Raw genomic sequence first — 19,250 nt, 5'->3', positions numbered from 1 at the left:
TCTTGCTAGGACATAGATGGTAGAGTGCGGAGGGAGATGAAGTACAGATTAAAGAATCTCAGTCCTGACTTCTCTGGGGTTCATAGCTTCATCAATGAGAAATATGACCCGATTTACTCAATTGTTAAAACTACACTTTTTTCCGTCATTTCTTTGGGATTTTTACTTCATGTTTATATCAGATAGCTTTGATACAGGCAATAGATCTTTAACAAAAAGTTTGGACCTATTTTAACTCTATTTCTGTTTCATCTGCATTCACTACATTGATCAGGCACCTTTCTCTTTGTGTTTACAACTTTGTTATTCTCATTTTAAACACTTATTCCATCACAAAAGCCATTTTAAGCCAATTTTATTAATTACTTATGGATTATGAACAAGAACAGCTGAGATACAGTTGTTAGTGTTAGGTATTGTTCCGAGTAACGGTTCAGTATGGAAGGATTTGGAACTCTACTAGACACAAGAACCTGATGCTAAAAGCTATTAAAAGCCAAGAATAGGAGTGTCAATAGTTCAGTACTGGCTGTTCAAGCATTTAGTTTTAGAATCATTGTGTAATAACATTTGGTGTAAGAATGTTAACTGTTCTTCCCTTGAGAACAGGGTTGAAGAAAACTACTGTATACGGACTGAAGCCATAAGTCACAAGATGCTCAAAGTCTGGGGGCCTGGTGTTACTCAAGAGAAGCTACAGTATGTGCAAGGTGCTGAGAACATGTGGGTTGGAAGAACGCCAATTGCCTCAAAGCTGTAACATAATGTCAGGGTATTCTGAAAATTGCAGAGTCTGGTGACAGATTCTTCCCTTCATGCTTACATCAATTGAATAAAGACACTTTATGCTGTTATCTCTGGACATGGAGTGGTGTTTGGGCCACAACACAGTAAAAGTCTTGAGAGTGCTGATATCTTCAGATGATTCAAAACATATTTAGATTACTGATCAATATGCCATACCATAGAAGACAACATGCCAAGTGATGGAAAATGGGATTAGTGTAAGTAGGTACATAAATTCACCAAAGAAACTGTTTGTCCATTATAAGGGTGATTTTTTTATTTATTTAGCAAACTGATAGAAGGTGTCAGCAAAAGTACTGTTAGCGGAACTAACTCCCCAACAACGTGGTCAGTGATGGTAAGTTTGGATTCTGCCTTGAACACACAACTTCAGGTCTCAATGTAGCCTCAACCCAATCAAGGACCAAATAATTAATTCCAAGAGACCGGTTGAAACTGTGGAACTTGTTGGCCACAGAGGGCTTTGGAGACCAAGTCACTGGGTATTTAAAGGACAGATTGATGGGTTCTTAATTGGTAAGGAGGTTAATGTGTGACCATTAACCTCCTTACCAATTAAGTACCTATCAATCTTTGCTTTAAATGTAACAGGAGAAAGTGGGAGAATGGAGTTAAAACCAAATCAGCCGTGATTGAATAGTAGAGCAGATCTGAAAGGCCAAATAGCCTAAATCTGCTCCTTTAGCTTCTGGTCTGAAGAGCAAGATGAAAGTAATGAACTTGACATTAGGAGTGGCATTTGATCCAGTGCTTAGTTTCATATTAATTTTGTTGATAATATACATCTTATTCATCAATGCTCTGCGAAAGGGTGACTGTCAAATCGGTGAAGCCTTCAAAGGCAAGATCTGGACAACACTGAGGCATGATAACTAACAAATAATGTAAGGTATCAGGTATTGATTATAAATCCTCCACCCTGATGTTCCATGGAATCAGCAAATACCCCATCATCAACATTTTGAAAGTTACTGCTGACCAGAAATGTAACTGCAGCAGTTCAGTACTTAGGTACCTTATGGCACCTCCTGATATGACAAAGCCGTTTCATGATCTACTAGACCCAAGTATGATGGAACGTTCTTCACCTCCCTGGAGGACTACACCTCTGGAAACATTCCAGAAACTTCTAGACAAAGCAGCACACTTGACAATCAATCAATAAAATGGCATCATGAATAAAGTGTGTACCATTTACCAAATGCACTGTGGAAACTCACCACAGTTTCCTTGATAGCATCCCCCAAATCTGCAATTACTGGAATGAAAAAGGGCAGTGGGCACATGAAATATCATAGCCGCAACAAAACTTGGTCACTATTGCTTGATTAAAGTACGAGAATTTCACTTCCAACAGCACCGAGGAAGCACCTTCTCCATAATGATGTCAGCAATTCCTCTCTGCCACGTAGGCCTCCGTTAGTCTCGATAGACCATGGATTTGCACCTTGGAAAGTTTCCAGGGCGCATGCCTGGGCAAGGTTTTTTTTTAATGGAAGACCAGCAGTTGCCCAAGCAGCAAGTCGCCCCTCTCCACACCACCAATGTTGTCCAAGGGAAGGCCATAATAATTCAATAAGTTCTTTAGTCTTTCAGTTTATTTTCATGTACATTCAGATTCTAGAGCTCTCATTCTTTATCTCCTTTTGCTTGTCTAACTATCAGGAAAGGGGTAGGTCGTTCAGTTCTTCAAGCCAGTTTTACCATTCACTTAAATCATTACTCCTCCTGATAAAATATAAATACAGTGAGGTGTACTGATCTGGGGGAACGACTAACTGAGTACAAGTCTTCTACATAAGATGTATGCTGCAGGAATGCATAAATGGCACATTAGGAATGAGGGTTGTTTAGTTTCCAGATAGTGAGTTTTGTTCCTAGAGATGCAAGTGTTCAAGGAAGTGTGGAGCCCAAGTCCCCAATAGCTCGGTAACTATGGGAAGTACTGGACTAGCTCCTCAAAGGTGGGCATTTGTGGACAGAGGTACCTCAGACCTGTAATGATTGGGTTCTTTAAAAAAAAACAAGTATAAATTTCTTAGATTTGTTTGAAAATTATTTAAAAGATAAATTAAAATAAGACACTATAAAGTCAACAGTTGATGACACACGGCACCACAGGAACTGCTGTAGGACAGAAATTCTAGGATTTCAAATGCTTTAAAAAAAAGACCAAATAGCTTGAGATGTAGATGGTATAGCTCATTGTACTGGACAGGAAATTCAGAAAAAGCCTCTTTTTTTCCAATCTTGATAGCAACATTGACAAGTAATAATAACTTATGACCTTCAAAGAGATCCTAAACATGACTTCTAGTGATCAATATTCACCACAAAAATGGTATCTGATTTTGTGGGAGTAAATCACACGATTCACAGTATCAACTGAGTTATTTCATGTGAATTCAGTTTGATCCTGTTACTTGTGGATCCAGAAGTCATTTTTCTACCATGAAAAAACACTGTATTTACTTAAAACAGTTCCAGATGGTGAGATTAGATTAGTATTAATACACCACGCCCAGCATTCTGAAAATGAGTCCCATGGTCAATTAATTCCTTTTATGTGCCAATGGAGCCGCATATCATTTCCGTCTAAAACAAGGTATTGATCCAGATTATTCTCCTGTGCTTTCCCTAACTATCCCAGGTGAAAACACTTCCACACAACCACTGACATGGCAGTACAGGAGTTACCGGTTATCGAGCAGGATGCGCTTGTAGATATCAATGGCCTCCTGGTAATGAGAGCGCATGTAGTGGATTGAAGCCAAACTGAGCTGATCCTCAGTGATGTCCTGCAGATTCTGGTGGTAGTTCATCAATCTCTTCTCATCACTGAACTGGAAGAAAGCACACAGGTCTAGAAATAGTCTTATTTGATTTTAATTGTGTTTAAACAGTAATGTGTGTTACTCTCATTCTTTGTGAAAGTGCCATAAGATCATAGCTTTCAATTGTGAAGTTCACAGTACAGTGTTGATGTGCTTTACTGTCCCAGTCAAGTGAGGCAATATTCTACTGGCCATAAAACAGTCAGTTATTCAGTGGCAATCTTGCACATAGCTCTTAAAGCAAGGGTCGACAGACCTCTCAGTTAATAGTAGGGGTCCATGGCATAAAAAAGGTGGGGGACTTCTGTCTTAAAGGGACAATATAACAGCGCTGCTCCAGCTACAGGAGAAGCTTGCTATTAATGAATGGACGATGTAATAATGGGGGAGGGGTGGGGAGTGTTCTCAGGGTCACAAGGCCTTGGACAAGGACAAGATGATGATCAATAGTGCCATAGAAAGCACATTCTTTGCTGAAACAGTCAGGGCAATGTCCGAGTTAGTCATATGCACTTGCCAGGTTGCCGGGGGGGTGGTGGTGGGGGGGGGGGGTGTTCTTTATAAATATTAATGCTACATGAGATGTCTGCTCTTTGGTGAAGCCTGCAATAGAGACAAACCCCTATGCCTACTCTGCCAGAACTTGCAAGCTTAAGTATATGAGACGCTTTTTCCTCAAGTTGTGGAACTATGATAACTTTGTTAACAGAAGAAGAACAGGTAGAGATCAGCAGTCGCAGGCTGGACTGCATGTAAGGCAAGAGAGTTGGGAAAATTGTGCCTGTGACCTCCATGAGCAATGCTGGCAAATATGTGATTCTGCATTTGAGATTGAGATTGTAAACCTCAAATTTCAGCAAAAAAGCAATCAAAGCAGTTTTAATGTTGACCCTTTAAAAAACATAATTTTAAGGCAAATGGAGATGGTGAAACTTGGTTGTTCCGTGAATAAAAGTGACAAATATTATTTTCAGGTGGCTGAGTCTATTGTCACATGTATATGTAGGCTAGGTACGATGAAAAGCTTACTTGCAGCAGCATTTTAGGCACATGGTATTAAACACACAATAATCACGTTTAAAACAATTGGGTTGAAGATCACACTAGAAATTAATTTTAGACATTGCTCTGCAGTTAATATCATTTGAGGAAGTTTCACGCCAAAAGCAAAGGAACTCGATAAAATAAAATTTCTGTCATGATATTGGAAATCAAATTCCCTGAAAGGTGCCAAGGGATTTAGAAATGGGCTAGAAATTAGAAATATTGTTTGACTTCATATTAAGGCAGTTTTCAAAAGGTATAACAATTTTATTTGGAACTGTGTGCATGAATTTTTAGATTGAGGAGTTCAATTAGTCAGTAAAAGAAATGGAGATAAACAGAGAGAAAAGGAAATAACAGGGGAAAAGAATGAATCAGGGCAAAAGAATATAAAAGGCACAACAGAAAGGGGGGAAGGGGAGGGAGGAGGGTAGCAGCTGAAATAATTTTTTTTTATTTTAAAAAAATGGAAATACAGAGAAAGTAGGCCTATCAAGTAATCAGGAATCAGAATACTTCAATCAATCTAAGTTTACCTTATGCGCCAGGTGAAATAACAGGCGATTCTGCAATCGACTCTTTGGAGCTGGAAGAGAGAATGAATTGGCTTGAGCATTTTGAAGTTGAAATTTCCTCTTTTCTATCTCCTACAGCATGGAAATGCCCATCTGGGTGCATCATCCACATAAAAGAAAGGCAATACAACACAATTTTCTAAATAGCCTAGAGAAGAACCAAAGTCCAATTGTGACAAACAGATCATAACAACCATTTCGGTTCTCCTTTATCCCTTAAATTTTTCTCCTAATTATCTTAAATGTATGTTTTCTAGATCCCCACTCATCTACCAGTCAAAATAGCTTCTTGGTTCACTTATTGAAATCCCTCATGATTATCAGCATCTCTGTTAAACGTTCTTTTAATCTTGTCTATTATGCATGTGTACTACGAGATTCCACAAATGGCACAAATTACCATTTGGCCAGCTTGAATACTCTCGAATGAATGATGAAGATTTCCCTTGCTCTTTTCCAAAATTGGTGCTGTGGAATCTATTACTTTCATTCAGTACTGTGCAGAACAGTCAGCCTCGGTTGGGCCCAGTGTCCAATTGAAAAATGGGGAACTATTCCAGTGTGCCAAAATACTACAGTTAAAGCATTACAAACACAGGCACAAACCCAGAAGAGGGTATGTATGTATGTATGTATTTATCTATCTATCTATCTATCTATTTATTTATTTATTTAGAGATACAACATGGAACAGGCCCTTCCAACCCAACAAGCCAAAGTGCCCAGCAACCCACTGATTTAACATGAGCCTAATCACAGGACAATTTACAATGATCGATTAACCTACTAATTGGGGCTCTTTGGACTGTGGGAAGAAACTGGAGCACCTAATGTAAACCCACGCACTCAGAGGAAGAACGTACAAACTCCTTATAGGTAGTGCCAGATTGAACTCCAAACTCTGAACTGCCCTGATCCGTAGGCATCATGCTGTTACACCCTACCCCACCGTGGCATAACATAATGTAATAACATAAGAATGTAACATAACAACTCAGTGAGGCAGAGAGGATAAAAATAATGGATGCAACAAAAAAAAACTGTGAGATATCACATCTGAATAAGAAATTTTAAGAAATAGCAGGCTACAGAAAACAACAATGGAACATAGAAAATAATTTTGAGGCTAGTTCCAACAGAAGGACTTGCCGGCATTATGGCAAAAATTAAAGGTTCAGCCCTAAGCTACTGTAGACTGACTCACCTTTCACTGCAGCTTCCTCTGCTTCCTTGTACATCCCCAGGAAAAAGAAAGTACATGCCAGATTCACCCAAACATCTGGGTTAATGCCTTCATTCTTCGTGAGGGCTTCGTATTCCTTAAGCAAGCAAATAGGGGGAGATCATAAGTCAGTTATAGCCAAGACAGAATGCTCACATGGGATAATATCTCAGCTCACATGTACATTTAATCACATTAGTTTAAAGTCACTTCAATGATGGCTTTCTTTTAATTATCACACGAATCATATCTTTCATGGCAGCACTTGAGTAGACCCATCTGGCTCCTCATGGCTACTCTTCCATTCAATCCAATCATGAGTGATTTCTTTTTACCTCAGTGACACTTCACTACAGTAACAATCTCCATATCATGTGATTCTCTTAATATCTAAAAATCTAGCTATTTCTATATGGAATAGACTCAGCATCTGGGCCTCCAAAGGTCTTTTGAGTTAAGGAGAATTCAAAGTTTCACTAAGGGTGAAGAAGTTTCTTCTCACGTTTGTCTAGAATTTCTTTTTAGTCTGTGACTCTAGATACCCTAGCCAGGTAAACATCAACTCTGCATCAATCCTATGAAGCCCAGTAAGAATTTTGTATGGTTGAATTAGTTCATTTCTCATTGGTATAGTACACAACGGAAACAAAGTTTTCTTCCAAAATATTCATCCGTTTCACCATCTGAATATGTGACTGTTTTCCCATTGGTAGTTACAAGATTCCAGGAGTCAAATAGAGAAGGGTAACAGTTTTTATTCCTGTTTTAGAATAGCTTGCATCCAGAAATGGAGAATTTCTACAGTAGTAAGGTAGAGACTGGGATGATCTTGGGTGAATCAGGCAGTAAACTTCCACTGTAAACTGAATCCTCTTGTCCTCAGATTCAACATGAAGAACACCAATATTCTGTTCAGCAGTAAAAATACTGTGACTAAATTCCACTCAATCACAATGCAACACAATTGAATTGGAAAAATGAAACATGGCTTGAGTCGCAAGCTCTAAAGTATGCAGTTGAAGTGGGTGCCTTTTTTAAAAAAAGTACATGGACAGAGGGAGATAAGTAGTGGGTGCACTCCCATTTATGTGCAAATTGGAGGGTCAAGAGTACTATAGTGAATCTGCACACTCTAAACAGGCTACTAGGATAGAATATCCTGCAGAAAGGGCAGAAACGCATGATACATTTTAGCAAAAAGATAAAGCCTTTTATTCAAGAATATGCACAAGTAGAGAAACCTAGTTTAAAATGTGTAATGACCTTTGAAGTTGGCATGGGTGGTTGAGGGTGGTTATTAAAGCATATATGATCGTGCACTTCATAAATATATGGACATAGTGAGCAAAGGCCAATTGATCATGCTAAGTCTTTAAGAGACAATGGTTGAGAGACAATTGGAGTACTGTATCCAATTCTGCCATTAACTTTGGGAAGAATGTTACGATATTTCAGAAGGTGCAAAAAGAGAAGTTTTACTTGAGAAACATGCACACAAAGTGCTGGAGGAAGTCAGCAAGTCAGATAGTATCTATGGATGGAAATAAATAGTTGATATTTTGGAAGGGTCTCAGCCAAAATGTTGATTTTATTTGCCTCCATAGATGCTGCCTGACTTGCTCAGTTCCTCCCAAATTTTTAGTGAGTTCCTCAAGACTTCCAGCATCGCAGAATCTCATGTTAAAGATTTACCGGAACTGTTTGCGGGAAGAGGGATTTTAATCACCGGATTAGATAGCGATAGAAGCTTAAACTTAACCTGCTTATCTCTAACCATTTCCAATTCTAATGTAACATCATTAGCTTGAAATATTAACGTATTTTTTCTCATTTCAGAAATTGCCTGACCTATTGAGCATTTCCAGTGCTATCTATGTCTAATTTAAGACACAGCACACCACTTGATAGATCTGAGTGGTTCCCAGCCTTTTTTTATGTCATGGACCAATACCATTAAGCAATCCCAAGATGGAGACATTTCCTATCCATCCAGGTATCTCTCCCAATGTCTTTTAAACAATGTAATTGTACACCCCACCCCCCCAGCATATAGTTTAGTGTTAGTGTCAACAGGTGATGATCAATATAGACTAAGTGGGCTACAGGGCCTGTTTTCCCTACTGTACAACCCCACAGTACTAATATTTGAAGGTGTCAAGGCAAGTTGCAATCTCACGTATTATTTTACAGATGCAATGAGCTGAGAATAGTTAAAATTACTGTATGTGTTTCCATGGAAATCCAGCACAAGTGGATGAAAAACAAATTGCTGAAGGAACAGCAAGCCAGACAGCACCCGTGGAGGGTAATGGACAGTTACCATCTCTGGCCAAGACCCTGAAAGGTCAACCATTCTTCTCATAGCTTCATTTTAGGAACTAGGAATTCAACAATCTCAGAACCAGGTTGCTTGGTAAACTGTATACAAGGCTAAATACTAGCATGGGACCAGCAGTCAACAAATACCACAAGGAAAAGTTAAAAGCTCTGAAAAGAAAGCTCTGGAGGTGGGGGCTCTAGTTCTCCTGAATGCACAGAACTTGACAATCACAGAATGGGGGTAGAAGTGACAGAAAGAAGGCTTTAGAGCAACCACTTTACAATACATGGGGTTGCACTGAAAATATTTTTTATAATTTATGTTCTTTCCAAGGCTTACCTCCATAGCCCTTCTATAATCTCCAAGGTGGAATGCACAGTAACCCATCCACATGTCAATGTCATCCTCCTTCTCACCCACGTGCCGTTTGAACTATGATAGAGACGAAACAGTTTCTCAGAGACCAACTCAGCAGATTAAATTACCAGAAAATAAATAGAGTAGGACACATCTTTTGTACGTCTGTACATCATGGTGAAGTTAAAAAAAACACACTGGGACTGAAAGGAAAAGAGCAATTAACAATCACTGGGAAAGCAGTACTGGGCAAATTATTAGGTTGATAAACTTACGATCCTGATGGACTTCATCCTAAGCTGTTAAAGGAATTGGGTGGTAAGACAGAACACACATTGATTTTAATTTTCTAAATTTCCTTAAGTTTGGGGAAGGTTTCATTAATTTAGAAAGTAGCCAATGAATTTTGTTTCAATCGAAAAGGGAAGATGAAAAGTAAGCAGCTAAGACACAGTTTATATAACATCTGTCACAGGGTAGATGTTAGAAGCCATTATTAAAATTGTTATAGTCTCAGAGAAATTCAATATAATCCAACAAAAATGACATTGTTTTATTGTGCTTCACCAGCTTATTGTCCTTTGAAATTGAAGTGTGCTGTGGATAAAGGGAAAATACTGGATGGTGTGGCAGCAAAGGTTACTGAAGAAAATAAAAGCTCAAGACATAAGGGGTAACATGCAGAATGGGGAGTGGTGTGAGCCACTTTACTCTTAGAGTTGACAAGGTGGATCAGATAGCCTTCTTAAAAGATGCAAACCTTCTGTAATTCTTTGAAGTAAATCTACATGAGGTTATCATGGACAAAATGTTGTCCATTCCAGTTTAAGATGGCACTGGTGAACCTCAGCAACTTCTGGCTGATGAAACAAGGAGGACAACTAAATACTTTGTTAATAACTTTTTTCTGGCAAATGATCACTGCAAGCAATAGCTTGTAACTTCCCTTTGGATTTGGTGGTAATTCGATGTGGCAGGGCAAAGGTGAGGTGAGGCAGTGGGCCCATTGCCAAGAGCGAGGATGATCCAAGGCTCGATCGATTTAAGTGCCAGGCTGAATTAGGAAGGTTAGGTACAGGCTGAATCGAGGCTGCGGGATCCAGGACCCAGAACATATCAAAGCCAGTGAACCTGATGTTTGGATGATGATTTAGGCACCGGGTCAGATTGAAAAGATCAGGGTATTGGGGCCCAGTTCGAGGATCGGGCCGGTTTAGGTCACTGCTCCACTCTGCACTGAACTATGGGTCTGTGGACAGATTCTCAGTGAACTTCAGTTCAGAATGACATCTTCTTGTGTTTATTGTTTACATAATTTTTTTCTCTCTCTACACAATGTGTGTTTGCTGGTCTTCTTTTTTTAATGGATTCTTTTAGGTTTTGTTTCATGGCTGCCTGTTCGGAGATGAATCTCAAGGCTGTATAATGTATACATAATGAAATAATAAATGTACTTTGATATAATCTGTCAAGACTGTTCTGCCATCCATTAAGGCTATGATTGATATATTTCTTAACTTTTATGTATCAGCCATGAGCAGGTTGGTGTCAGTGTTGCTCTGTGCCATGAAGATCCACACCATTAATTTGAGCAAAAAGGTCTTGGCTGATATTCTTAGTGTATTGTTAAGGGAGTTGTGCAGTACAGCAAGGCATTGAAAGGAACCTCATCTTCTCCCTCAGGTAAATGTAGAAACAAAAAATCTTTGTAGTATTTTGAAGGAGCATTCGAATTATCTCTTGTTCCTCAGCCAACATTCACCCCTCAATCAAACTATCCACTTGTCATTAAATTGCTCTGTGTAGGAACTCTGCACAAGATAGCTGTTGCATTTCCTATCTGGCACATCGACTCTGTTACAAGTGATGTTCTGCATCATAAATATCTAAAAGTACACATAAGTGTGGTTACTTTTATAAACCATTTTCATTCCTTACTGACAATCTGTGTTATGTACAAGTGTCTACAACAATAAAGGTCCATAATAAGACTCTGGAGAACGTGGAATTCTTCCCATAGGACTTCCTCTCAATGCAGATGTCGTGTATGACACTCAGACTTGCCTTCAGTGTGTCAGCACAGCCTTGGGCAATTGAGGAAAAGCATGTTAAAAGTTGAGGTGCTCAAACCCAACACAGGACAAGAATGCTTCCTGCTCTGTTGTATTATTCTGTCAAATACAACCAACAGCAGGGACTTCAAAGTACTGGAGGGATGCGACTATTTCCAGCATCAGCATTTTGTCCCAGGCCAACACCCTCAATATCGAGTCTGTAGTTAAACGCAGTCTGCTCCAAAATGCAAATTATATTGCCTACACGTCCAATCTCAAAACAGAAATTGTCCTGGCATATAATTACCAGTTCAGCAGAGGAAATATCTCACAGCTTATTCCCCTGGCACAAGATTTCTTACTTTGACAAAAAAATGAACCCTTGAACTGCTGTAAAATTCCAATAATCTAGCATACTTAAGATTTTATGGCAGATTTTCCAAACTATTGGATATTATTTCTTTTAGATGTTTCACAGCAATGGAACAAGTTTTCCAGCGAATTCAGCATAGGGTTAATTTGATGACAGCATAGGGAACTGGAAAATGGAGCCCTAGTATATTTAAATGAATATAGTATTTAAATGAAGCCCATTCAAGTAAAAGGGTTTTAATGTGTTTAAAGGGCACATGGGTTACAGAGAACTTTTGAACTTAGAGGGAGCATAGGAAACAGAGCTCCTAAGAGTTTCAAGGGAGAGAGGTATTACATTTGAAAAAATGTTCAATAAAGTGATTGAAGGTTGTCAAAATATTATTTAAACCATTATCTGGTATGTACTAAATAGTCTTACAGATTACCTTGTTTCTAAAATACTGCTGTGGTTTTAGATTCAGGATGCTGTTTGATCCACTGAATCTGTGCTAGCGTGCAAGAACAATGCAGGACAATCCTGCCTTCTCCCCACAGCCCTGCAATTTTTTCTTTTGCTTTCAAGTACTTTTCGGATCATGTTGGAACACTGTGATTGAATCTCTCTGCACAACTCACCTCAGCAGTGCATTTCAGATGATAACCATTCACTGTATGAAAAGATTTATCCTTATGAATACTGCACTTCGACTACAGCTGCAAATCTAAACCATGGAGTGTCATACTACCATCCACATTTTATCTGAAAAGATGGACCAGAGTATTCCAAAAGGTGTAAAGCTAGGTGCTGTAGATAAGCAGAAAGATTAAGGGGTTCCAATAGTGAAAAAACTAAAAGCTAAAGCATACAAACATAATTTATCACTCTGATGGTACAGCAGCTTCTATCACAAGAAAGATTGAAATAGGTGGTTTAAGTTCATTAGTAGCTGTACAGAACTCTGAATAGATTCAATTAAAAGCATTCTTTTCAGTTCTAGACACCAAAAGATACTAATTCATGCCAACCAAAATGCTGATCTCATTTGGCCCATATCCCACTTAAACTTTCCTTATCCATGTACCTGTCCAAACTAAACGAGTCTTGGTGTGGATGCCCTTCAGGTTATCAGAATGACCTATGAGGATTAAATAGCGAGTACAGACTGTATTGGCTTATATCCTCATGAATACAGAAGGTAAAGGAGTGATTATATTAAGGTATTGATAATGTTTAAAGGTTTCAATTGAGAGGAAGGGAACCTCCTCTAATAGGAAACATAATCTTACAGAGAGAAGTAGGCCACTAAATGGAATTATTTAATGTCCAATTGAAGAGGGCAGACTATGTCTCATTTTAATACCTCATTCAAAGATTACAGCTCCAACAGAACAGGATGTCATTAATGCACTGAGGTGTACATTTAGACCATTTGAAATCTTGTGAGGAGGGCTTAACCCTTGAAATTTCTGACTCATTGATGACACTAAAATTACTGAACCAAGACTGACACAGGTAAGTAAGAAGTAAAGAATCACACTATATTTTTTGTTCTATACCCTTGAGCCTCAGCGATCACTGAAGTAGAAAACAATTGGATTGAAGTAGAAAGCATCTTGATTTTACCTCCAGTAAAGTCAGGGCCCCAGAATAGTCTCTGTTAGCAAGATATTCTTCAAGCTTTGGAATTTTTTTCCCTTTTTTCTTCTTTTTATCAACCTGCAATGTTTCTCCACCGACAGCAGGTTTTGCTCGTGAGAGCATCTAAAAAACAATAGGTAATCAATTTAGAGAATTCTTACACTCAGTGTTAGCACACTAATATTCACTTGTAATTATTCCAGATCAATGTGATAATACACATCACACCGAGGATCCCACCACCCAGGTCATGCTCTCTTCTCCATGGCGCTGAGGCTATGAAGACTGCCCCGGCTGCTGTGCTCTGTACCCGCTAATATGATGAACTGATAAGTGAGGCTTTGGGCCTACTCCAGGGCTCAGGTATAAGGACTCATTTTTGGTTTGAAATGCTGTTGTTCAATTGTTTGCATGACCCGTATTTTCTTTTTGTCTTTCTCTTACACATCGGAGTTGGTCTTTTATTTTTATTCTCTTTTTCTTTGAATTGGATTTTTTGGGTTTCTTGCTTTCTGGCTACCTGTGAGCAAACATGTCTCAATGTTGTGTAATTTATACATTCTTTGATAATAAATGTACTTGAACCTCGAATCTTCTTGCTGCTGCCATCAAGAAAGTACAAGAGCCTCAGGACTCAACCACATTCAGGAACAGTTATTTCCCTCTACCATCAGGCTCTTGAACCAAAGGGGACATTACCTCTTGGCTCCTAAACTCAACCCCACGATTGATGAAGGCCAACACACCTTATGTCATTCTATTCACATTTTGAACAGAAGGGAAAGGGTATGTCACCACTAATCCCTACAGTAGTGGTCACCAACGTTTTTAAGCCCAAGATCCCCTACCTTGGCCTTAGTGAAAGGCAAGATCGACCCCAGATCGATTAGTTACATGCATGCTCACTGGGGCAGAAAAGTCCGTAAGTAAAACCCCACAACCCGGAAGTAGAAATAATGCATAAATACCAGGGGTACCCAACCGTGGGCTGGTTTAATATTGACAATATTCTTGCGGACCGGCCGACAGTGGGGGGGGGGGGGGGGGGGGGTTGTTAAACACAACAGGAATACAGCAATACTCGAAGCAGGTTCCTTATGTCCAGTCTATTCCGCAATTTAGTTTTCGCGGCTCTCGGCACTTAGCTGCTGTCCCACGCTGCTCACGTTTTTTTCCATTTAAAAAAACTCAGCGGGTTCGTATTTAAGTGCAGGGTGCTTGGACTCAGGGTACCGAAGCAATTTTGAGGGCTTCATTGCCTCATTAGACAGCCTCCGGGCCTGAACTCCAGCCTCTGCCCGCCCGCCGCCAGCCACCTTGGCCAGGTGTGGCTGGTCGTGGGTGGGGTGAGAGGACAAGGTCAGGGCCGGAGGTCCCCGTACTGGGACCGTGGCAGTCACGGTCTGGAGAGAGCAACCGACAGAGCGAGGAGAGCGACAGGCCCGCGCCCGCCCCCCCCCTTGTAGGATCTATCGGCCGACATAAGTTTGTTTCAGTAGACCGCAGCGAGGTAGCTGCTCTGCTACTTACGAAACCTTGAGCCCAAATTAGGTCGTCTGCGAATATTTTATCACCAGGTTCCCCACGGACATTCGTTGTGCTAAACAGGTTCAGAGGCGGTGCCCATCTGTCCGTGCTCCAGGCCAGTATCAACGGCATTTCCCGCCAGCCGTGCTCCGGGCCAGTAGCATCAACAGTTCCCGCCGGCCGCGCTCCAGGCCAGTAGCATTGGCACTTCCCGCCAGCTGCGCAAGGCGAACACTGGCGCGAGGGTATCACTGCGTTTAGGCAACTGATGACCTCGTGTGGGTTCAAGTTCAACAGTGGGCTGACAGGGAATGAGGAAAGGTGCAGCTGACTCATATCGTTTCCTCGCGGCCTGGTGGTTGGGGACCACTGAAGTACAGTGTGTAGTGCGGGAGAGCTATGCGCATGTGCACTGGGCAGAAAGAATGGAACTAAAACCCCGCAACCCAGAAACAATCTCTCAACAGTATTTGTGTATTTATTTTTCATTTTTTTTCAGGATCTACTGGGAAAGTCTCAAAGATCGACGGGTTGGCGACCACTACCCTACAGCCTCCAGTGCCCCTGAATCTACAGTCACTGTGTGGCAGGTGAGTGTGTCCAAAGTATCAGCCTGGATAGTGTCCTTGGTTAGATCGGCTAGCTGACATTTTTCACCTCTGCCTGCTTTAGGCTGAGGTTCCCTCTTGCTATGAGAAGACCATAATCATTCTGGTACTGAAGGAAAACAAGATAATATGCACTTCTACCACCAGTGGCTCCGACATTTACTGCCATGAAGTGCTTCGAGATGTCATGGCACAAATCAACTCCAGACTTCCAGGCAACCCTCACCCACTGTAATTTCCCTACTGCTGAAACAAGTCTATGGCAGGCACCATCTCCCTGCACTCCACTCACCTCACCACTATAACAGACTATTGCTTACAGACCACTGCTCTGCCTTCAATATTATTATTCCAAGCAAACTCATCACCAAACTCAGGACCCTGGGAGCCAATACCTTCCTCTGCAACGGGATCCTTGACTTCCTGACTAACAGACCGCAATCAAAAAGCACAGACAGCAACACCTCCGCAATGATTATTCTAAATACTAGTGCTCCGCAGGGTTGTCTACTCAGCCCCCACTCTACTCCCTGTACACTCATAACAGAGTGGCCAGATTCTGTTCTAAATCCATCTACAACTTTGCAGATGATACTCCTATTCTGGGCCCTAACTCAAATAACCAGGAACTGGAGCACAAGGAAGGAGACAGAGAGCTCATTTAATACTGTGTCATGACACAGCTTCAAAGTCAGCAAATCAAAAGAGCTGGGCATTGACTTCAGAAAGGGGGACACTGCACATGCTGTCTACATCGATGGTATAGATGCTGAGAGCTTCAGGTTCTTAGGTGTGAATGGACCAATAACCTGTCCTGGTCCATCCATGTTGATGTCACAGCCAAGAAAACTCAGAATAGCCTTCTTCAGGAGGCTAAAGAAATTTGGCATGTCCCCGTCAATCCTTGCAGATTGTTATCGACGCACCATAGAAAGCATTCTGTCTGGATTCACCACGTGTGGCAACTGCTCTGCACGTGACCACAAAAACCTGCAGAGAGTTGAGGACACAATTCAGCACATCACGGTTACCAGCTTCCCCTCTATGGATGCTGTCTACACTTCTCACTGCCTTAGTAAAGCAGAATCAGAATCAGGTGTATGATCACTGGCATGTGACATGAAATTTGTTAACTTAGCAGCAGCAGTTCAATGCAATACATTGAAGAGAAAAAATATAATAATAAAAAATAAGTAAATCAATTACAGTATACAGTATACATTTATTGAATAGATTAAAAAGGGTTCAAAGTCCATTTAGGAATCAGATGGCAGAAGAAGCTGTTCCTGAATCGCTGAGCGTGCCTTCAAGCTTCTGTACCTCCTACCCGATGTTAACAGTGAGAGAAGGGCATGCCCTGGGTGCTGGAGGTCATTAGTAACAGATACTGCTTTTCTGAGGCACCACTCCCTGAAGATGTCCTGGGTATTTTGTAGGCTAGTACCCAAGATGGAGCTGACTAGATTTACAACCTTCTGCAGCTTCTTTTGGTCCTGTATAGTAGCCCCTCCATAACAGGCAATGACGTAGCCTGTCAGAATCCACGGTACATCTATAGAAGTTTTTGAGTGTATTTACTGACATGCCAAATCTCTTCAAACTCCTAATGAGGTATAGCCGCTGTCTTGCCTTCTTTATAACTGCATCGATATGTTGGGACCAGGTTAGATCCTCAGAGATCTTGACACACAGGAATTTGAAACCAGCATAATCAAAAACCCCACCCACCCTAGCCATTCTCTCTTCTCCCCTCTGAGTTGATCAGCAGTGATAAATACTGAGTGAACCTGACATCCTAACCATATTGGGTACTGGTGAAACCTCACACAGTTTTATGCAGAATTTTGGTCTCCTCCCATAAAAATATATGCTTTTCAAAATAAAAATTGCTCCAATGATGTCTTGCACAAAAGTGGTGCCATTCGAGGATATATTGCCAGACTAGATCTGTATTTTCCTAGAGTTTATTAAAGATTTAATTGAAATTATAGAGACCCATAGTCAGAATGCAAGGATAATATTGCACATGAAATTTTTTTAAATTGCAGATACTGTACTGAAAATCTGAATTAAAAACAGGAAATTCTGGAAAAATACTGCAGGTCAGGCAGTATCTGTTGAGAGAGTAACACTTCATCTATTAGGTCAAAGATAAAAGATCTTTGACCTGAGCTACTAACTGTTGCTATCCCAATGATAGTTTAAAGTTGAAATAAATCTTAAATTTGTTAGCCTTTGATCCAAAAAGGATTTGAAATCTTACCTGCCTGGACTTTCCAGAGATAACCATCTAGATCCATAACTTTAAAACCGATTTTCAAGATCCTTGGCTATCCCACACTCCTTTTTATCCATCTTGGTCCCCTTCCTTGACTCTGTGTCACCAGACCCACCTCTACTTTCACTTAACTAAATTCCTCAGTCTTCCTCCCTCAGATCCTACCCTCTGTCACCCAGATCCCACCATGACCCTCACTCCATGTTCTCAGCACACCATGCTTTGGCACAAGCTTTTTTTGCGAAAAAATGTATGGAATTCGGCTGCTTTTGGCCCTTCTCCCGCAATGGCAGCTCTGCGCTGCGTTCGGGTAGGCCCAACTCACCATCTTCCCGGATCTATCGCCTGGGATCCAAGCAAAGAGAAGCTCAACGGCCTGTTCACGCCGTCATAGCAACGAAACCCCGCCCCGGCAACAAAGTCCCGCCCCTCCATCCTCAGTATTGGCAACGAAACCACGCCCCTCCATCCTCAGTACTGGCAACGAAACCCCGCCCCTCTAACCTCAGTACTGGCAACGAAACCCCGCCTCCCCGTTCTCCGTCCTAGCAACGAAATCTCGCCCTTCCGCCATTGATTCGTAGCAACGAAGCGCCGGTTCTCCAGCCTTTCCGCCAAGGAAATCCCGAATTCCAAATCAGCTGTTGCGAGAAAGAAGGAGTTCCACTTAAGATCCTAACATATTTTTCTCCACAGACGCATTTACAGCATTTTCCTTTCTTTTGTAGACTGTCAGTTTTTTTTTGTTGCTTTTCGATAGTGCAGTTTTAAACATCTTTACCAAAAAAAGCTACATCCTGTGCTGATGCCTCAGGAAAGGGGCCTTCACCCGTAACCAAAGCAGCGCATAATCGAAGAACTACGGATGTTGGAAATATGAAATAGGAAAAGACTCGGCAGGTTAGATAGAGGAAAGAGAAACAAACTTAATGTTTCAGATTGAAAACCTTTATCATAAGAATGTCTGCTTATACAATGCGGTTGTCATATATATTTATTGAAAATAGGTGATGCCAGCTCCCCTACAACTTTCTTGACGATAAGACCAAAAGAATAAGTGTGGGCAAGTATTGAATTTTCAGAAAGCACCACAGATAAGGTTGGCTAGTGAAACTAAAGCATGTAGAATTTGCAGTAATAAACTGATCTCCCTCCACCACTTACTCAGGCAGAGCATTCCACATTCTAACCACCTTCTGGCTGCAAAATAATTCCTCTTCAGATCCCCTCTGAAGCCCTTCTGCTTTCCCCAAACTTCTGCTCTCAACTTTGAGAAAAGTTTCCTGCTATCTACCATATTGGTACCTCTCATTTCCATCAGTTTGTCCCTCGACCTCTTCTACTCTAAGGAAAATGTGACCACAGCATCTTTTCTCTTATCATACAGTGGAGCCAGAAAGTTTGTGAACCCCATAGGGTTTTGTCTCTTTCTGCCTAAATACAGCCTAAAATATGATCAGATCTTCACCCGTCCTAAATCTAGATAAAGAGAACCTAATTAAATAAATAACACAAAAACATTGTACTCGTTAATTTATTTATTGAGGAAAATTATCTACTATTACACGTATTTGTTGGAAAAAGTATGTGAACCTCTGCTTTTAGTAACTGGTATGACCCCTTTGTACAGC

General features: G+C 40.8%; 1 protein-coding gene across 4 annotated transcripts in view; it reads right to left on the bottom strand.

Moving 5' to 3' along the window:
* Nucleotides 1-18,024, bottom strand: part of ift56 (intraflagellar transport 56) — a 58,579-nt gene extending 40,555 nt beyond the window's left edge. The window contains exons 1-6 of one of the 4 annotated variants that reach the window (XM_073033844.1): nt 17,945-18,024; nt 13,192-13,329; nt 9,142-9,234; nt 6,465-6,579; nt 5,222-5,271; nt 3,505-3,650 (exon numbers count right to left, since the gene is read on the bottom strand). In XM_073033844.1, the coding sequence (XP_072889945.1) occupies nt 3,505-3,650; nt 5,222-5,271; nt 6,465-6,579; nt 9,142-9,234; nt 13,192-13,329; nt 17,945-17,947 (545 nt within the window). In that variant the 5' untranslated portion in view covers nt 17,948-18,024. Of the gene's footprint in view, nt 1-3,504; nt 3,651-5,221; nt 5,272-6,464; nt 6,580-9,141; nt 9,235-13,191; nt 13,330-17,604; nt 17,870-17,944 lie in introns of those variants that run through there. The other 3 variants (XM_073033845.1, XM_073033843.1, XM_073033842.1) reach the window with 3 other exon arrangements.
* Between the last annotated feature and the right edge of the window lie 1,226 nt (nt 18,025-19,250).

The sequence above is a fragment of the Hemitrygon akajei genome, chromosome 31, assembly GCF_048418815.1.
Source record: "Hemitrygon akajei chromosome 31, sHemAka1.3, whole genome shotgun sequence".
Classification (NCBI taxonomy): domain Eukaryota; kingdom Metazoa; phylum Chordata; class Chondrichthyes; order Myliobatiformes; family Dasyatidae; genus Hemitrygon; species Hemitrygon akajei.
This window is presented reverse-complemented; position numbering and strand designations above follow the sequence as displayed.